Here is a 15,473-nt window from a genome sequence, read left to right as displayed (position 1 = left end):
CCACCTAAGTCCAGGCAGTTCCGGGTACCCAAGGCTCAACCTGCGGAAGCCCCGGACTGTTATTGGTGAAGCTCCAGCTAGCCTCTGTCTCCTCGTGTGCTCCACCTCCTGGTGGCAGGCGCTCTCTAGGACCGACCAGAGGGCCGTACCAATCCTGCACCAGGCCAAGGGTCCACCTCCAGCGCAACAGTATCAATTTAACAAGGCAGATAAAATGCACTATGGAATCTTTATGAAGAAAAAAGGCAAGAGTTAAGTACTGGGAAGTTAAATGTAAAGCAGTAGTAAGATATGCCAAGAGAAAATTTAGGAAGAAGCTTGCCATAGAAGCAAAAATGAATAATTATAACAAATCTCCCTCAGTTATGGGAACATCTCATAGACAGTATACTCATTAGAGATGTGAATCGGAACCGGAATCGGTTCTGATTCCGGTTCCGATTCACATCGTGAATTATTTTTCATGCAGCCCGATTGGGTTTTTTTTAATCGGCTGCGCCCGAGCCGATAAACAAAAACCCCACCCCGACCCTTCAAAACATCTCCCTTAGCTTCTCCCACCCCTCCCGATATCCCCCAAAATGTTTTAAATTATCTGGTGGTCCAGTGGTGGTCCCGGGAGCGATCTCCCGCTCTCAGGCTGTCGGCTGCCACTAATAAAAATGGCGCCGATGGCCCATGTGACAGTGTATCCGTGCCATTGGCCGGCCCCTGTCTCATGGTAGGAGTAATGGACGGCCGGCACCATCTTTAAAAATGGTGCACATCCCTAATACTCATAGCCAAGTTCCCTCAGTGGTCGTATCCAAGCCAGGTTTAGCCTAACATAACACCATTTCACGGTGTGGTTATCTACCAGGATAGAAAGATTGAAAAATGAACCCTGAACCAGTACTTTGTAAGAACTCTTCATCGTCTAAAGTCATATCTTACCCATTCCTTCTCCGCCCCCCCCCCCCCCCTCTGCCCAACCCTCCCAAACCCGCAGTGCATGGCAATAGGTTTATTACTTCATATCAGTACCTTTGAGCAGAGAGGTGTAGTGGTACCCTTACAAATGCAAAGGAGTATACGTACAGATTCAAAGGAGTTGCCTAGTATATGTTGTTAAGAACTTACAGGGCCCAATTTGTCTTTTCGTCATTCCCTGTAGGTGACCTGTGGGTGATTATACATCATGTTCAGTCCACTAGCTCAGATCAGTAAGCTGCATAAAATTGCCCTGGCGATGATATTGCAGAAACGGATGCCAGAGGTTTAAGGTCATTGTTTTCCTTCCTCTTTTCACTTTGCTTGTTAGCTGTCATTTGCTCAAAGGTTGCCAGTTTGATCATTTTTTGCACCCAATGAGTGTAGTGTGGCGCTTCTTTAGAGATCCAATTTGCTAAAATAATTTGTTAGGCTATGAGACCCTGCCTTGTCCACAAATAGCGCTACAAATGGGTCCAACCTGATAAGAGTGGGCTGGTCGCTGCCCAGCAGCCATAAGTGAGGGTGTAGTTGAATAGAACAGTTGCAGACCTTGGAGCAATGTGTCTGTATTGCAGTCCAAAAAACTTGGACCTTTACACAGGACCAGAAGCTATGATAGAAGTCCCCCTTTTCTATGTTGCATTTCAGGCACCTGGGTGATACACTAATCCCCACTCGGTATGCTACTGCATTGGGGAAATATAACTGCCAAATAAATTTGAATTGCATTTCTCACAAAGTTACATTTCAGTAATGGACCTAATATTGAGCAAATATTGTTTTATTGTATCAGGGGTTACAGCTATGTCTGAGATCCCCATCCAACTTTTGCCTATGTCCTCATAAGCATTTGAGGCCAAATGTGACTTCAGTAACCTAGAAAATAGAGAACAGGAAAACCTCATGGAATGTCGGATACCTAGAATTTGTTCCACCTGACCCCTTTTTTTTTTGCTAGGCCAGTTTGTAGCCCAGTGGTGTGTATAAATGCCTAAGTTGTAGGAAGCATAAAAATCTTGTTTTGGGAGATCAAATTGAGCTTGAAGCGCTGGGAAACTTTACATGTGCTTGGCGTTAGGCTGAAGTGTTTGAGTGACTAATGTCAATCCTTTAGAGGCCCATTGTTGAAAAAACAGTGTGCTCCATTCCTGTGGTGAACTGATGATTAGAACAAATGGGTATAACAGGGGTCAAAGTCTTCGGAAGTCCTAAAGATTTACAGAAATGGGGCCCATGCCTTTCTGCTTGAGTCTATCAACAGAAATTGTTTAGAGTCTATTGGTAGATGTTGTGGTTCAAGCTGCATCAATACAGCTGGGGAGAACCCATGTAGACTGCCTTGGAGAAAGGCAGTGGGGGAGAATTATTCCTTGCCCACTAACCAATCCCTGATGTGACGCAGCATTCAGACCAAGTTGTACCTTTGAAAGTCAGGGCAGGCCAGTCCACCCTCCCCTTGTGCTCTGATTAGGTGTCTCAAGGCTAGGCGTAGTTTCTTCCCCTTCCAAAGGAATTTCCTAATTACTCCATTGATACTTTGGAGGTCTTTTCCAGTTAACCAGACCGGGAGCATTTGGAGCACATATAGCCATTTTGGCAATTCTATCATTTTTAGGAGATGAACCTGTCCAATCAGAGACAGAGGCAGCGACTGCCATTGCTGAAGTCTCGTCTTCATCTTCTTTAGCAGAGGGTGCACATTAATAATGTAGATTGTATCTAAAGACTTTGAAACTAATACTCCCAGATATTTTATAGGGCCTCGTGCCCATTTTAATGGGAAAGATGGGCCCCAGATCAGCTGAAGTTTGCCAAATATTTCTAAAGCTTCTGATTTGTCAGTGTTTATTTTAAGTCCAGAGAAGCAGCCATATAAGGTTTGGAGATGGAGTACCCATGGGAGTGCTGTTGTTGTTGTGTAAGAAAAATTAATATGTCATCAGTGAATGCTGCAATTTTGAAAATTAGCCCATTACATTCCAAACTGGGAATCTGATCATCTTGCAAGATTACTCATAACAGAGGGTCTATCACTAGGATATATAGGAGAGACGACAAAGGGCATCCTTGCCATACCCCTCGTTGTGGAATGAATGCCTGAGAGAGAAGGTCATGTGCCAGTATGTGTGATGTTGGGTGGTGATAGAGAAGGGAGATATAGGACAGCAAATTGCCTTGAAAGCCAAAACGTTGGAGTACTGAAAATAAGTAGCCCCAGGAACCCCTATCAAAAGCTTTTTTGGAATCGAAATTTACTGCCATGGCGGGAATCCTGTTTGCTTGACAGTAGGTGATGGCCGTGAATAATTTAGCTATGTGTGAACTCTATGATATTCCCTTAACAAAGCCCACTTGATTTAGAGAAATGAGATCAGGAAGTGCTAAACTCATTCTGGCTGCTAAGACATTAGCTAAATGTTTAAGGTCACAATTTAGCTGTGAAATCGGATGGTAGGAGGCTGGTTGGCTAGGGTCTTTGCCGGGTTTGGGGAGAACAGTTATATATGCCTTATTTAAGTCTGGTGGGAATTTATTTTGATCAGTGCATTGTGATAGAAAGAATGGATAGAGTCCAAGACCCCTTCCCCAAGGATTTTGTAGAAGTCGTAAGTAAACCCATCGGTTCCTAGTGCTTTGCCTGATTTGTTCTTTTTAATAGCTAATAAGATTTCATGCTTTGTGATAGGAGAGTTAAATTTATCCCGTTGGTCATCTGTTAGATTAGGAATTTGTACATTGCCAAAAAAAATCAGTTTCCTCGAGGGGCCTGTCCTGTCTGTCTTCTATATAAAGTTGTATGTAGAACAGTCTCAGTATTTCACATATTTCCTCTCCTTTGTGCGCCCATGTACCCTGAGTCATCCGTAATTTTTCTATATAAGTTTTGCTGTGATGGAGTTTAACCAAGTTCGCTAATGTTTTCCCTGACTTGTTTCCATAGCGGAAAAAGGAGTGTTCTTTATAAAGGAAGGACTTTAATGGCCCTTTGGTGTAATGAAGCCTGTAACGTCCCTAATGTTTCGTTATACTTAGCCCAGTTGGCTTGTGAGGGGTGACAAATTATTTCTAACATATCCAATTTCAATTGTTGGTCAAGTTTTAGGATATCTGCATTTAGAATTTATTTCTGTGTAGAAAAAATGAAATTATCTCCCCCCGGACTACTGTTTTCCCTGCTTACTAGAACAGCTCTGGGTCATCTTCGTGTTGGTTATTTAACTCTTGGAATTGCTCCCATTTACTTTTCAGTAATCTTGGAATTTCCCATTCTCTTTCATATAAATTGGGAATTTCCACCAGTTATTCCAGGGTACTCTGTCATCCCAGTTTATATCAGCCCAGATTAAGGCATGATCAGAGACACCAGGTGCATCTATACCTGTTGAGGCAATGAAGGGAAACAGGGAGGCGGAGCCCAGTATATAGTCAATACGGGAGGAGAGTGCGTGTGCTTTAGACACATGTGCATAGTCCCACTCTTCAAGATGTAACACCCTCCAATAATCTAAAAAAATTAAATTTTTTACATCATTGGCCTATATTTGTGTTCAGGTTTTGTTGAGATTGCGTGGTTCGGGTGAAGGAGCGATCCATTAAGGGGTCATGTCACTGTTGAAATCACCCGCTAATATCATCCCTCCCATGCCATTTACAGTAAAAAGATTGATTGTATTGGTGAAAAAATGTTGGATTAGAGGAGTTAGGGCCATATATGTTGCCAATGGTTATTTTTCTTTCCCATTCAACTTCCCTATTAACAAAATGTATCTGCCCTCTGGGTCCACCAGTTCCTTCGTCACCTGAAAAGAACGATTTTTATGTATTAAAATGAAACTCCTGTTCTTTTCTCTACAGCGGCCGAGAGAAATAACACTTACCTACCCAGTCTCTTCTCAGCTTTGCACTCTTCGCCGCTGTAAGATGTTTTCTGGATGCAGGCTAGTTGTGGACCTTTGACCTCTTAAGAAATGCAGCACTTTAGTTCTTTTAATGGGGTGTCCTAGGCCATTGACATTTAAACTGGCTAATTTCATGTAAGTCCTACTAGTCTCCTTTTAAAATCGTACTGAAAGGGTGGTCCTTTCCATGAGAGATTAGTGGGCTCCCCTGCCTAAACCTACCATCGGTAGAGACCAGTGTGTTTGCAACCTCGTTATATTGACCTGCCCATCCCTTGAGTGAAAGTGTTGAATGTGATGTGCCATATGTAATATGTGAATCCCCATGCACTGCTATTTGTCCCCCTCCCCCTCCCTCCCCTCCCTCCTTCCCCCTATCCCTCTAACCCATTCCTTATCCACTTGAATAATCAGCTTCCACATTTTATTTCCCCTCAATCAGAGAGGAAAATAAAGGGGGGGGGGGGCACGTTAGTGATGCGTCGTGTCCCCCGCCCTCCTTCGTCGATAACAATTTCAACATTTTCTATAACCAGCAAAATATTATAAGTCCCAAAAATTGAAATACAGTCTTACTGCGAAAGAACCCAGTCTGTTACTGGCACCAGCTTTTCCATTCTGCTTAAGTCCTCCATCCTGCCAAAAAAGACTCCTGCCGTCCTCGGGTAATTTGAGAAGCGTGTTTCCCTTTTGCTTCATGGGTCCTTTAGCCCCTGACCGCAGTACTTGTGGAAGCACCTGGCGATGCCTCGGATCTCTGTCCCAGAGTTACGCTCGCTGCTGTGATGGAGGTCAGCAGCTTTTAGCTGCTCCGTTCCAGTCTGGGAAAATACTGTTCATCCCTGCTGATGACCGTAATGGCATCTGGTCCTTACTGTATATAAACAGTTCGAGACAGGGGTTTGCACTGGAAGAACCTTTGAGGAGTGGGGCAAAAAAAAAAAAAAAAGAAAACCGGAACGGGGTTTGCTGGTTTCAGAGCACAAAGTTCACTGTTATACCCGAACATTTAATAGCATGTGCGTAGCTTCAGAACGGTGGCTGGTGCCTCCAAACATGATGGCTTTAAAACCGAAAGAGCCAGAAGTCCAGAGCCTTACATGTTGGCTATAAAGAATTTCGCCTGTTCCACCTCCGTGAAGGTATATTCCTTGCCTCCGTGCCTGAACTTCAGAGTGGCCGGGTAAGCCGGCTGAAATCTGATGTTTTTATTAAAAGATCTGTACACAGAGGGCTAAATTGCTTTCTCTTTTGAGCAAGTGGTGCAGAGAAATCTTGAAAAAGGCGAATTTCTGCATCCTTATATTTTAATTCAGCACGAGCTCTGTATGCCTTGTATAATTCTTTGTTTCTGAGACCCAATTTAGTAATTTTGCAATGATGAGCCATGGCCTTTGATCTCCCTCCTTTCTACGCCCTGGCCGATGCGCCAGTTCAGTGTGAAAAGCCGGCCTTATGTCCGGATAATCAAGGTCTCTGGGAAGCCATGCTTCCAGCGAAGCTTCTAAATTATTTTCTCCAGCCCCCTCCAGGAATCCTGCTAATCTGATGTTGTTGCGTCAAGCCCTGTTTTCTAAATCGTTGATTTTTTCCATCTGGGTAGCAACGATGCATTCCAGCTCCTTTAATTTATTCTGCGTTGTGAGATGATCGTCTTCTAAAGTGGAAACGCGGCCCTCCACCGTTGTTAACCGCGGGTGGAGCTCAGCGAAGGAGTCTTTTCAGTTCTTTAAATTGTGATGAAAATTCATTGAATCTACAATCTAGAGCCACCATGACTATGTTGGTAACATTTGTGGTTAGTTCGTTTTTGAATCGCTGTCGTAGGTGGCATGGCTGGCAATGGTTGTCCTCCCCAGAGTGTCCGCCATTTTGGCTCCCGCTGCACCAGTTTTTTCTTTTCTTTTTTACTTCCCTTCAGGGGCATAGTATTCGTGTCCTTTAAGCATAAATTGGTCTATAGACATTAAGCTGTAGTACCTGTTGAAGATTTTGCAATTGAAAGTTAGATGTTTGGGATTGTTTGCCGATTGCAGGAGGTCAAGGCACAGAGCCTGAGCTGGAGATGTCCGCTCGGCATCACCGCATCACGTGACCTCCCAGTCCCTACTCTTGTAATTTACAATCTTGTCAAAACAGACAGAAAAAAACACAACAAAACAAATAAAAGGTTTTGAGCTAAGACAAGAAAGCCATTGCTGAAATAAGAGGATATAGAGCAGGTTAATTGAGGAAAGTTGTAGGAGTTTGCTACCATGTTACTATGCAAGTCCTTATTATTTCATCCTGTGCATTTACTTTACTGGTTTATCTGTATTTTTTTTTCCCAGGGTTCCAGAGAACTGTGGGCATTGCTGACTCAAATTACAAACTGGTCTATGGCCCTGAGAGCCAGCTGTGTTTCTGGATAAATTTGTCATGAGCAATGGAATGGGAACTGGCTGGCAGAGCAGATTCAAAGAAATCGAGTGCTGAAAGGTCCAGAGGCTCAAGCCAAAAGTCAGCGCTGGTGCACCTACACACTGAATTCCTTTGGTAGGAAAGAAAATGCTATATATTTTTAAATGAATGCTGTAAGTGCGCAACCCATGAACACTAAGGCCAGATCCAAGTCTCAGTTTTCATTTGTTTGCATACAAGAAGTGCAGAGTTTCCTAGCTATATTGAGATAAATATTCAAAGGGTTTGTCTAGTAGGGATGTGAATCGTTTTTTTGCCGATTTAAAATATCGTCCGATATATTTTAAATCGTCAAAAAATCGTTATGGGCCACGATACAATACCAATCCCCGATTTATCGTCAAAAAATCGTAAATCGGGGGAAGGGGAGGGCAGGAAAACCGGCACACTAAAACCCCCTAAAACCCACACCCGACCCTTTAAATTAAATCCCCCACCCTCCCGAACCCCCCCCCCCCAAATGCCTTAAATTACCCTGGGGTCCAGCGGCGGTCCATAGCTAAATCGGGGGAAGGGGGAGGGCAGGAAAAACCGGCACACTAAATCCCCCTAAAAACCCACCCCCGACCCTTTAAAATTAAATCCCCCCCCCAAATGCCTTAAAGTACCCTGGGGTCCAGCGGCGGTCCGAAACGGGCCGAAAAACCGGCACACTAAATCCCCCTAAAACCCACCCCCGACCCTTTAAATTAAATCCCTCCCCCCCCCCCCCCGAACCCCCCCCAAATGCCTTAAAGTACCCTGGTGTCCAGCGGCGGTCCGAAACGGGCTCCTGCTGTTGAAGCGTGTTGTCTTCAGCCGGCGCCATTTTGCCAAAATGGCCGCCGCAAAATGGCGGCGGCCATAGACCAACACGATTCGACCGCAGGAGGTCGCTTCCGGACCCCCGCTGGACTTTTGGCAAGTCTTGTGGGGGGTCAGGAGGCCTCCCCAAGCTGGCCAAAAGTCTCTGGGGGTCCAGCGGGCGTCCGGGAGCGATCTCCTGCCGCGAATCGTTTTCCGTACGGATAATGGCGCCGGCCATACGCGTATGGCCGGCGCCATTTTCCGTACGGAAAATGGCGCCGGCAGGAGATCGACTGCAGGAGAGAGAGAGAGAGCAGCGTAAGTCGTGTTTCCACCATGTAAATGAGGGAATTTTTATAACCGACACGCGTTCACCCCACGACCTGTTTCACCAGTTTATTCACCAGTTCACCCAGTCTAGAGTTAGCTCCTCCATATTACCCTGGTTTATTAGCCTGCAGTCGTTCCCCCCACCCAGTTAACCAGACCTGTCAAACCTTTCAGTGATATCTGGAAATACTTTTAGACCTCCTTAAGAGCAGAAGTAAAGTTACACAGCAGTGGACCTAGGAGCGTGCCCAGCGCATAGAAACTTGCTCACAAGACTCTTGTCCTACCCCAAAACCCCTCCCCCCCCCCCCCCCCCACACACACACACACACACACACACACACACCATGCCCACAGTCTATACCTTTTTGGTTCGGCATGAGATATTCGGTCATTGGGTGACTTTTAAAATCTGATGAGCATACGCATGCCCTACATCTCTTACATGTCCTACAGGCATGTATATCAATTACAAGGAAACAGCAATGACAGCAAAAATGACCAAATGGTCTATCCAGTCTGCCCAGCAAGCTTATGGTAATAACTGCTGGCCTTACAAGCCATCTTTATAATTATCAGCTTCCCAGACTCAAAGTCAGGGCCCTTGTTGGTTGCTGTTTGAGTCCAATTCCCTGTTACCTCTTGCCATTGAAGCAGAGAGCAATGGTGGAGTTGCTCTCCACCAAAGTTCAATAATTCCAAAATGCCAAATCCTGTTTTGAAATTTTCCTGTTTAAATTGTTTTTTCTGGTTTGTTTTACATGGACCTTTGCACTTGATTTTGCAACACACCTGTTGGATTGTGTTCATATTAGTGTGTTTGTCCATCGTTCCACACTTCGCTAAGGGTAGTAACCACCATATCAGCAATTTACCCCATGCATATTAGTTATCCTAAACAATTCAATGTCCTTGTTGGATGCTATCTGAATCTAATTCACCTTTTCCCCCTGCCGTTGAAGCAGAGAGCAATGATAGAGTTGCATCAACAACATAAAGACTTATTGGTTAAGGATACCATACCAGCAAGCTACCCCCATGCACTCTTTTCTTCATTTCCATCCTCCTGCCTTAAGGGATCCACGGTGTTTATCCCATACCCCTTTGAAATCTTGTACCGTTTTTGTCTTCACCACCTCCTCTGGAAGGGTATTCCAGGCATCCACCACCCTTTCTGTGAAGAAATATTTCCTGACATTGGTTCTGAGTCATCCTCCCTATAGTTTCATTTCGTGACCCTTAATTCTACTGATTTCTTTCCAGTGGAAAAGGTCTGTTGATGATTGAGCATCATTCAATAGAGATGTGAATCGGAATCGGTTCGGATTCCTGTTCTGATTTACATGTGGGGTTTTTTTCATCGGGCCCGATCGCGGTTTTGTTTATCGGCTGCGCCCGAGCCGATTAACAAAAAACCCACCCCGACCCTTTAAAACTAATACCTTAGCTTCCCCCACCCTCCCAACCCCCCCCAAAAAAACCTTTTACAGGTACCTGGTGGTCCAGTGGGGGTCCCTGGAGCGATCTCCCGCTCCCGGGCTGTCGGCTGCCATTAATCAAAATGGCGCTGATGGTCTTTTGCCCTTACCATGTGACAGGGTATCCGTGCCACCGCATGATGTCCCCACCGCATGACTTCACTGCCTAAGAACATAAGAAATTGCTATGCTGGGTCAGACCAAGGGTCCATCAAGCCCAGCAACCTGTTTCCAACAGAGGCCAAACCAGGCCACAAGAACCTGGCAATTACCCAAACACTAAGAAGATCCCATGCTACTGGTGCAATTAATAGCAGTGGCTATTCCCTAAGTAAACTTGATTAATAGCCGTTAATGGACTTCTCCTCCAAGAACTTATCCAAACCTTTTTTGAACCCAGCTACACTAACTGCACTAACCACATCTTCTGGCAACAAATTCCAGAGCTTTATTGTGCGTTGAGTGAAAAAGAATTTTCTCCGATTACTCTTAAATGTGTTACTTGCTAACTTCATGGAATGCCCCCTAGTCCTTCTATTATTCGAAAGTGTAAATAACTGAGTCACATCTACTCGTTCAAGACCTCTCATGATCTTAAAGACCTCTATCATATCCCCCCTCAGCCGTCTCTTCTCCAAGCTGAACAGCCCTAACCTCTTCGCCTTTCCTCATAGGGGAGCTGTTCCATCCCCTTTATCATTTTGGTTGCCCTTCTCTGTACCTTCTCCATTGCAACTATATCTTTTTTGAGATGTGGCGACCAGAATTGTACCCAGTATTCAAGGTGCGGTCTCACCATGGAGCGATATAGAGGCATTATGACATTTTCCGTTTTATTAACCATTCCCTTCCTAATAATTCCTAACATTGTTTGCTTTTTTGACTGCTGCAGCACACTGAGCCGATGATTTTAAAGTATTATCCACTATGATGCCTAGATCTTTTTCCTTGGTGGTAGCTCCTAATATGGAACCTAACATAGTGTAACTACAGCATGGGTTATTTTTCCCTTGTCCACATTAAATTTCATCTGCCATTTGGATGCCCAATCTTCCAGTCTTGCAAGGTCCTCCTGTAATATATCACAATCCACTTGTGATTTAACTACTCTGAATAATTTTGTATCATCCGCAAATTTGATAACCTCACTTGTATTCCTTTCCAGATCATTTATATATATATTGAAAAGCACCGGTCTAAGTACAGATCCCTGAGGCACTCCACTGTTTACCCTTTTCCACTGAGAAAATTGACCATTTAATCCTACTCTCTGTTTCCTGTCTTTTAACCAGTTTGTAATCCATGAAAGGACATCGCCTCCTATCCCATGACTTTTTAGTTTTCGTAGAAGCCTCTCATGAGGGACTTTGTCAAACGCCTTCTGAAAATCCAAATACACTATATCTACCGGTTCACCTTTATCCACATGTTTATTAACCCCTTCAAAAAATGAAGCAGATTTGTAAGGCAAGTCTTCCCTTAGGTAAATCCATGTTGACTGTGTTCCATTAAACCAATTCTATATGCTCTACGATTTTGATCTTTAGAATAGTTTCCACTATTTTTCCCAGCACTGAAGTGAGGCTCACTGTCCTATAGTTTCCGGGATCACCCCTGGAGCCGTTTTTAAATATTGGGGTTACATTAGCCACCCTCCAGTCTTCAGATACAATAGATGATTTAATGATAGGTTACAAATTTTAACTAATAGATCAGAAATTTCATTTTTTATTTCCTTCAGTACCCTAGGATGCATACCACCCGATCCAGGTGATTTGCTACTCTTTAGCTTGTCAATCTGGCTTACTACATCTTCCAGGTTAACAGTGATTTGGTTCAGTTCACAAAGGTTTACCTTATCAACCTTAATATTCTTAATCAGTAGTCATTTACTGTGTGGCAACATTCACATTCTAGGCTAGCACCATAACAAATAAATATTCTAGATCATAATGATATATATTCTAGGACATCACATTAATAACTATAGAATCTAGTCCATGTTCATACATTTTTTTTGGTCAACACAAATCCCAGTTCTGATTCGGCTAACATTATACTTTACATCGAACATTACTTGTTGTTCTCTCCACTGCTTGATTCAGAGTTTTCAATGAAGCCCCATATTAGTTCGATCATTTAATCTTTTATTAAAATTCAGATGTTATGTAGACTCAAGCTTTTGTTTCAATCTTAAGATTTTCGACCTGCTCTCCAAGCCCTTTTGTTGACAAGCTTGGAATATTGCAGTTCTCTGTTGGGTGTACCTGCAGCAACTTTGATAGCTCTACAAATTCTATAGAATTCTGCGGGAAGTTACTTACTAACATTAGGCAGTTTCAACATATTACTCCTGTCTTGAAAACTCTTCAATGGTTTCCTATAGGGTGTATAGAAAAATCAAAAGAGAGAGAATCCCAACCCAAACTTATAAGATCTACATTTTTATTTGGTTTACAATATTTCAAAAGCTTCTCAATACATATGAATATCCAATGCATTAAAAAAAAGTTATACAAATTTTATACAAAATTCAATAAACAGTTTTATTTACTCACAAATTTAATAGTCTTTATTGCTGAACCTGAAATCAAAATAACCCCTAACATCCATTGTAGGATGCATGCTAAGGCATTATTTATCGTTAAGAGTACAATTGGTAGGGCCTAGATCTGTAGGTCTACTGCCCACCCGTGTTAACCTTGGGCTCCCCCGAAAAAATTCAATTCTGGTTATGCTGCTGCATGCACTATAGAACTGTAAGGAAGTGAAAATCACAATTTAATACTGAAATAATTGTATACCCATAACTAAGTATAGTGGTGTTATGGCATAATAAGATCATTGTGCTTACATACTATTTGTATCTGAAGCACTATGCAGGCAGTTTATGCAATTAATCTTAAATGTACACTTTGAAATATGTAATTATTTTTCTTACATTAGGAGAAATGATATCATCTTATTGCAGTTGCTAATTTTTTTCTTGTGGTATGTGTTTGTTTCTTTGCAGGTATGATGCAAGCTTGGGTTCTGTACCACCATCAGATTTTGGCATTGCAAAGTTACATTATTTTGAGGACTGGGGAGTTGTAACCTATGGAAGTGCTTTACCTGCAGAAGTCAACAGGCCTTTTCTTTCCTTCAAGTCAGGAAAACTGGGGGGACGTGCAATATATGATATTGTCCATGAGAATAAGTACAAAGATTGGATCAAAGGATGGAAGAACTTTAATGCTGGTCATGAGCACCCAGACCAGAATTCATTTACGTTTGCTCCAAATGGTGTACCATTCATAACAGAAGCTTTATATGGACCCAAGTATACCTTCTTAAACAATGTGTTGATGTTTTCTCCTGCTGTGAATTCCAAGAGCTGCTTTGCTCCCTGGGAAGGGCAGGTTACAGAAGAATGTTCATCTAAATGGTTAAAATACCTACATGAACCAGCTGCAAGTTCTCATGGGAAGGTGACTGCAGCTTTGGAGAGGAATGGGGTTGTTTTCATTCAGGGTGAAGGAGTGGGTGCCTACAACCCTGAGTTAAAGTTAAAAAGCTTTCAGAGGAATCTCCTACTTCTCCATCCACAGCTACTTCTGTTAGTTGACCAAATCCATCTAGAAAATGACAGTCCTTTGGCAGCAACAACCAGCTTCTTCCATAATGTAGACATACCATTTGAGGAGACAGTTATAGACAGTGTCCATGGCGCTTATCTAAAGCACAAAGATGAGATGTATAAAATGTACTGGATGGATGATACTGGCTACAGTCAGAAAGCTGTTATTGCATCAAGTACTTATCCACAAGGCTTCTCATACAATGGAACTAATTATGTGAATGTTACAACCTATCTCAGGAAGCCAATCACAAGAGCAGTGTATGTCTTTCTAGGGCCTTCTGTGGAGATGAAGAGTGTCAATGTTCATGGAGACCATCAGCAAGTGAATGTGACGCTAGTTACTAATAAGCATGAATATGCAGTGGATCTTTTCACTACCAAAATTCCAAACCAACCTGGTTTTGCACAAGTACAAATGGATGATCAAAAAATTGTGTTTGATGAAATCTCTGTCATCAGAGATTTATCTCCACATATGGAGGTCAAACACTATAACAGAACTGTGGAGCAAAATCTCCAGCTGTATAAGATGAGATTTGAAAACCTGAAGAAACAGCTCCCATCCCATGTATCAATTGGAAAAAAGATGCCAATGCAGATTAGCAGATATGGAGCAACGCAGATGGGAATAATAAGTGTTCATAGCCAACGTCCATCAATAACAACTTCCTATGCAAGACTTTTCCTAATTATCAATATATCAATTTTTACATTTTTGCTGGTACTGCAGCTGATTGAGTTCAAAAAAGCCAAGAAATTATATTTTTGTTTCATAAGTGCAAGAAATAACCAAAGGATTTTATATATAATAATATTTGTTGATGGTTGTGTGTTAATGTGGTTATATTATAACTGTTTTCAGTCACAATGTTAGTTATAAATATTGTGGATTAAAAAAATAACTTTGCATAAGGGGTGTTCACATAAGGCTCAAATTGCAATGAGTCATACAGTGATGAGCAGCGACAGAATCACAGCTTCTCTGTTTTTTACTCCATTTTTTCAATGTTATTTGCAAGTAAAACCACATTGTATCATTTTTATTGTATATTTACTAATTAGCTTAAATGCAGAGTGTGCAGCAATTGTAAGATTACTTTGCTGGTAATCAGAAGTTTACATGAAACAAATGTAGCAAATGCTGCATTTAAGCTTGTCACAGCAAATTAGTAAACATACCAAAAAGCACAATTTGATTTTATTTGCAAATCACATTGAAAAATAGGCTATTTTATTGCATCTGGATAAAAACTTAAGACAGATATATCAAGGGCATTTCAGGGTGGGGATGATATATTTGGATAGATTAGCCAGATAGTGCTGATGGGGAAATAAAGACCTACAGGAGTCGTTACTTAAAGAGGAACTGCAAAGAAAGATAATCTATATGTTTTGTATGAGTCTAAATATCATGGACATTGGACATTACATCACAAGGAGCCATTATCAGTCCTCTTTCTTGTAATTCAGTGTGATTTATTCCAGTGTTCACTATACACTGCTGTGATATAACAAAGAACAGAATGCATGTGATTTGTGTTGTTTTTTTTCTTGTAAGAATCCAGTAATCCAGCAGTATGAGGGGAAAAGCTTGCATAAACTCTGCAGAAGATTGGTGGTGAAAGTGTAGGCAGGCTGTCTTTGATGACTTCTTTAATGTATAGGGAGTACAGGTACAGACCAGAGCATCATCCAAGCTCTAGAAGATCAGGACCTGCTGGAGGCATTTTTTGGCTTTGACAGAGCAGTCTTGAAGTGGATTTATTCATTTCTCACAAATTGATGTCTGAAAATAAGGGTCAGTGGCTCTCTATTAGAACCCAAATCAATAACAACTTGTTGTTTGCTGGACCCCTGGCCGAGACGAGGTTGACGCTACCTCCAGGGGAAGGCCCCTATAGGTCCTCGTCGTCGGGAGGTGGCTTC

At 42.4% G+C, this 15,473-nt stretch overlaps 1 protein-coding gene across 1 annotated transcript in view; it reads left to right on the top strand.

Annotated features, from left to right (window-relative positions):
* The window catches only part of LOC115087719 (dermatan-sulfate epimerase-like), a 105,675-nt gene extending 91,219 nt beyond the window's left edge, over positions 1 to 14,456 (top strand). The window contains 1 exon segment of the mRNA XM_029595229.1: positions 12,939 to 14,456. Within this exon segment, the coding sequence (XP_029451089.1) occupies positions 12,939 to 14,421 (1,483 nt within the window). The 3' untranslated portion in view covers positions 14,422 to 14,456.
* Positions 14,457 to 15,473: the final 1,017 nt, after the last annotated feature.

This window comes from Rhinatrema bivittatum, chromosome 3, assembly GCF_901001135.1.
Source record: "Rhinatrema bivittatum chromosome 3, aRhiBiv1.1, whole genome shotgun sequence".
In the NCBI taxonomy this organism is placed as follows: Eukaryota; Metazoa; Chordata; class Amphibia; order Gymnophiona; family Rhinatrematidae; genus Rhinatrema; species Rhinatrema bivittatum.
The sequence above is the reverse complement of the archived record's forward strand: the minus strand, read 5'-3'. Positions and strand labels throughout refer to the sequence as shown.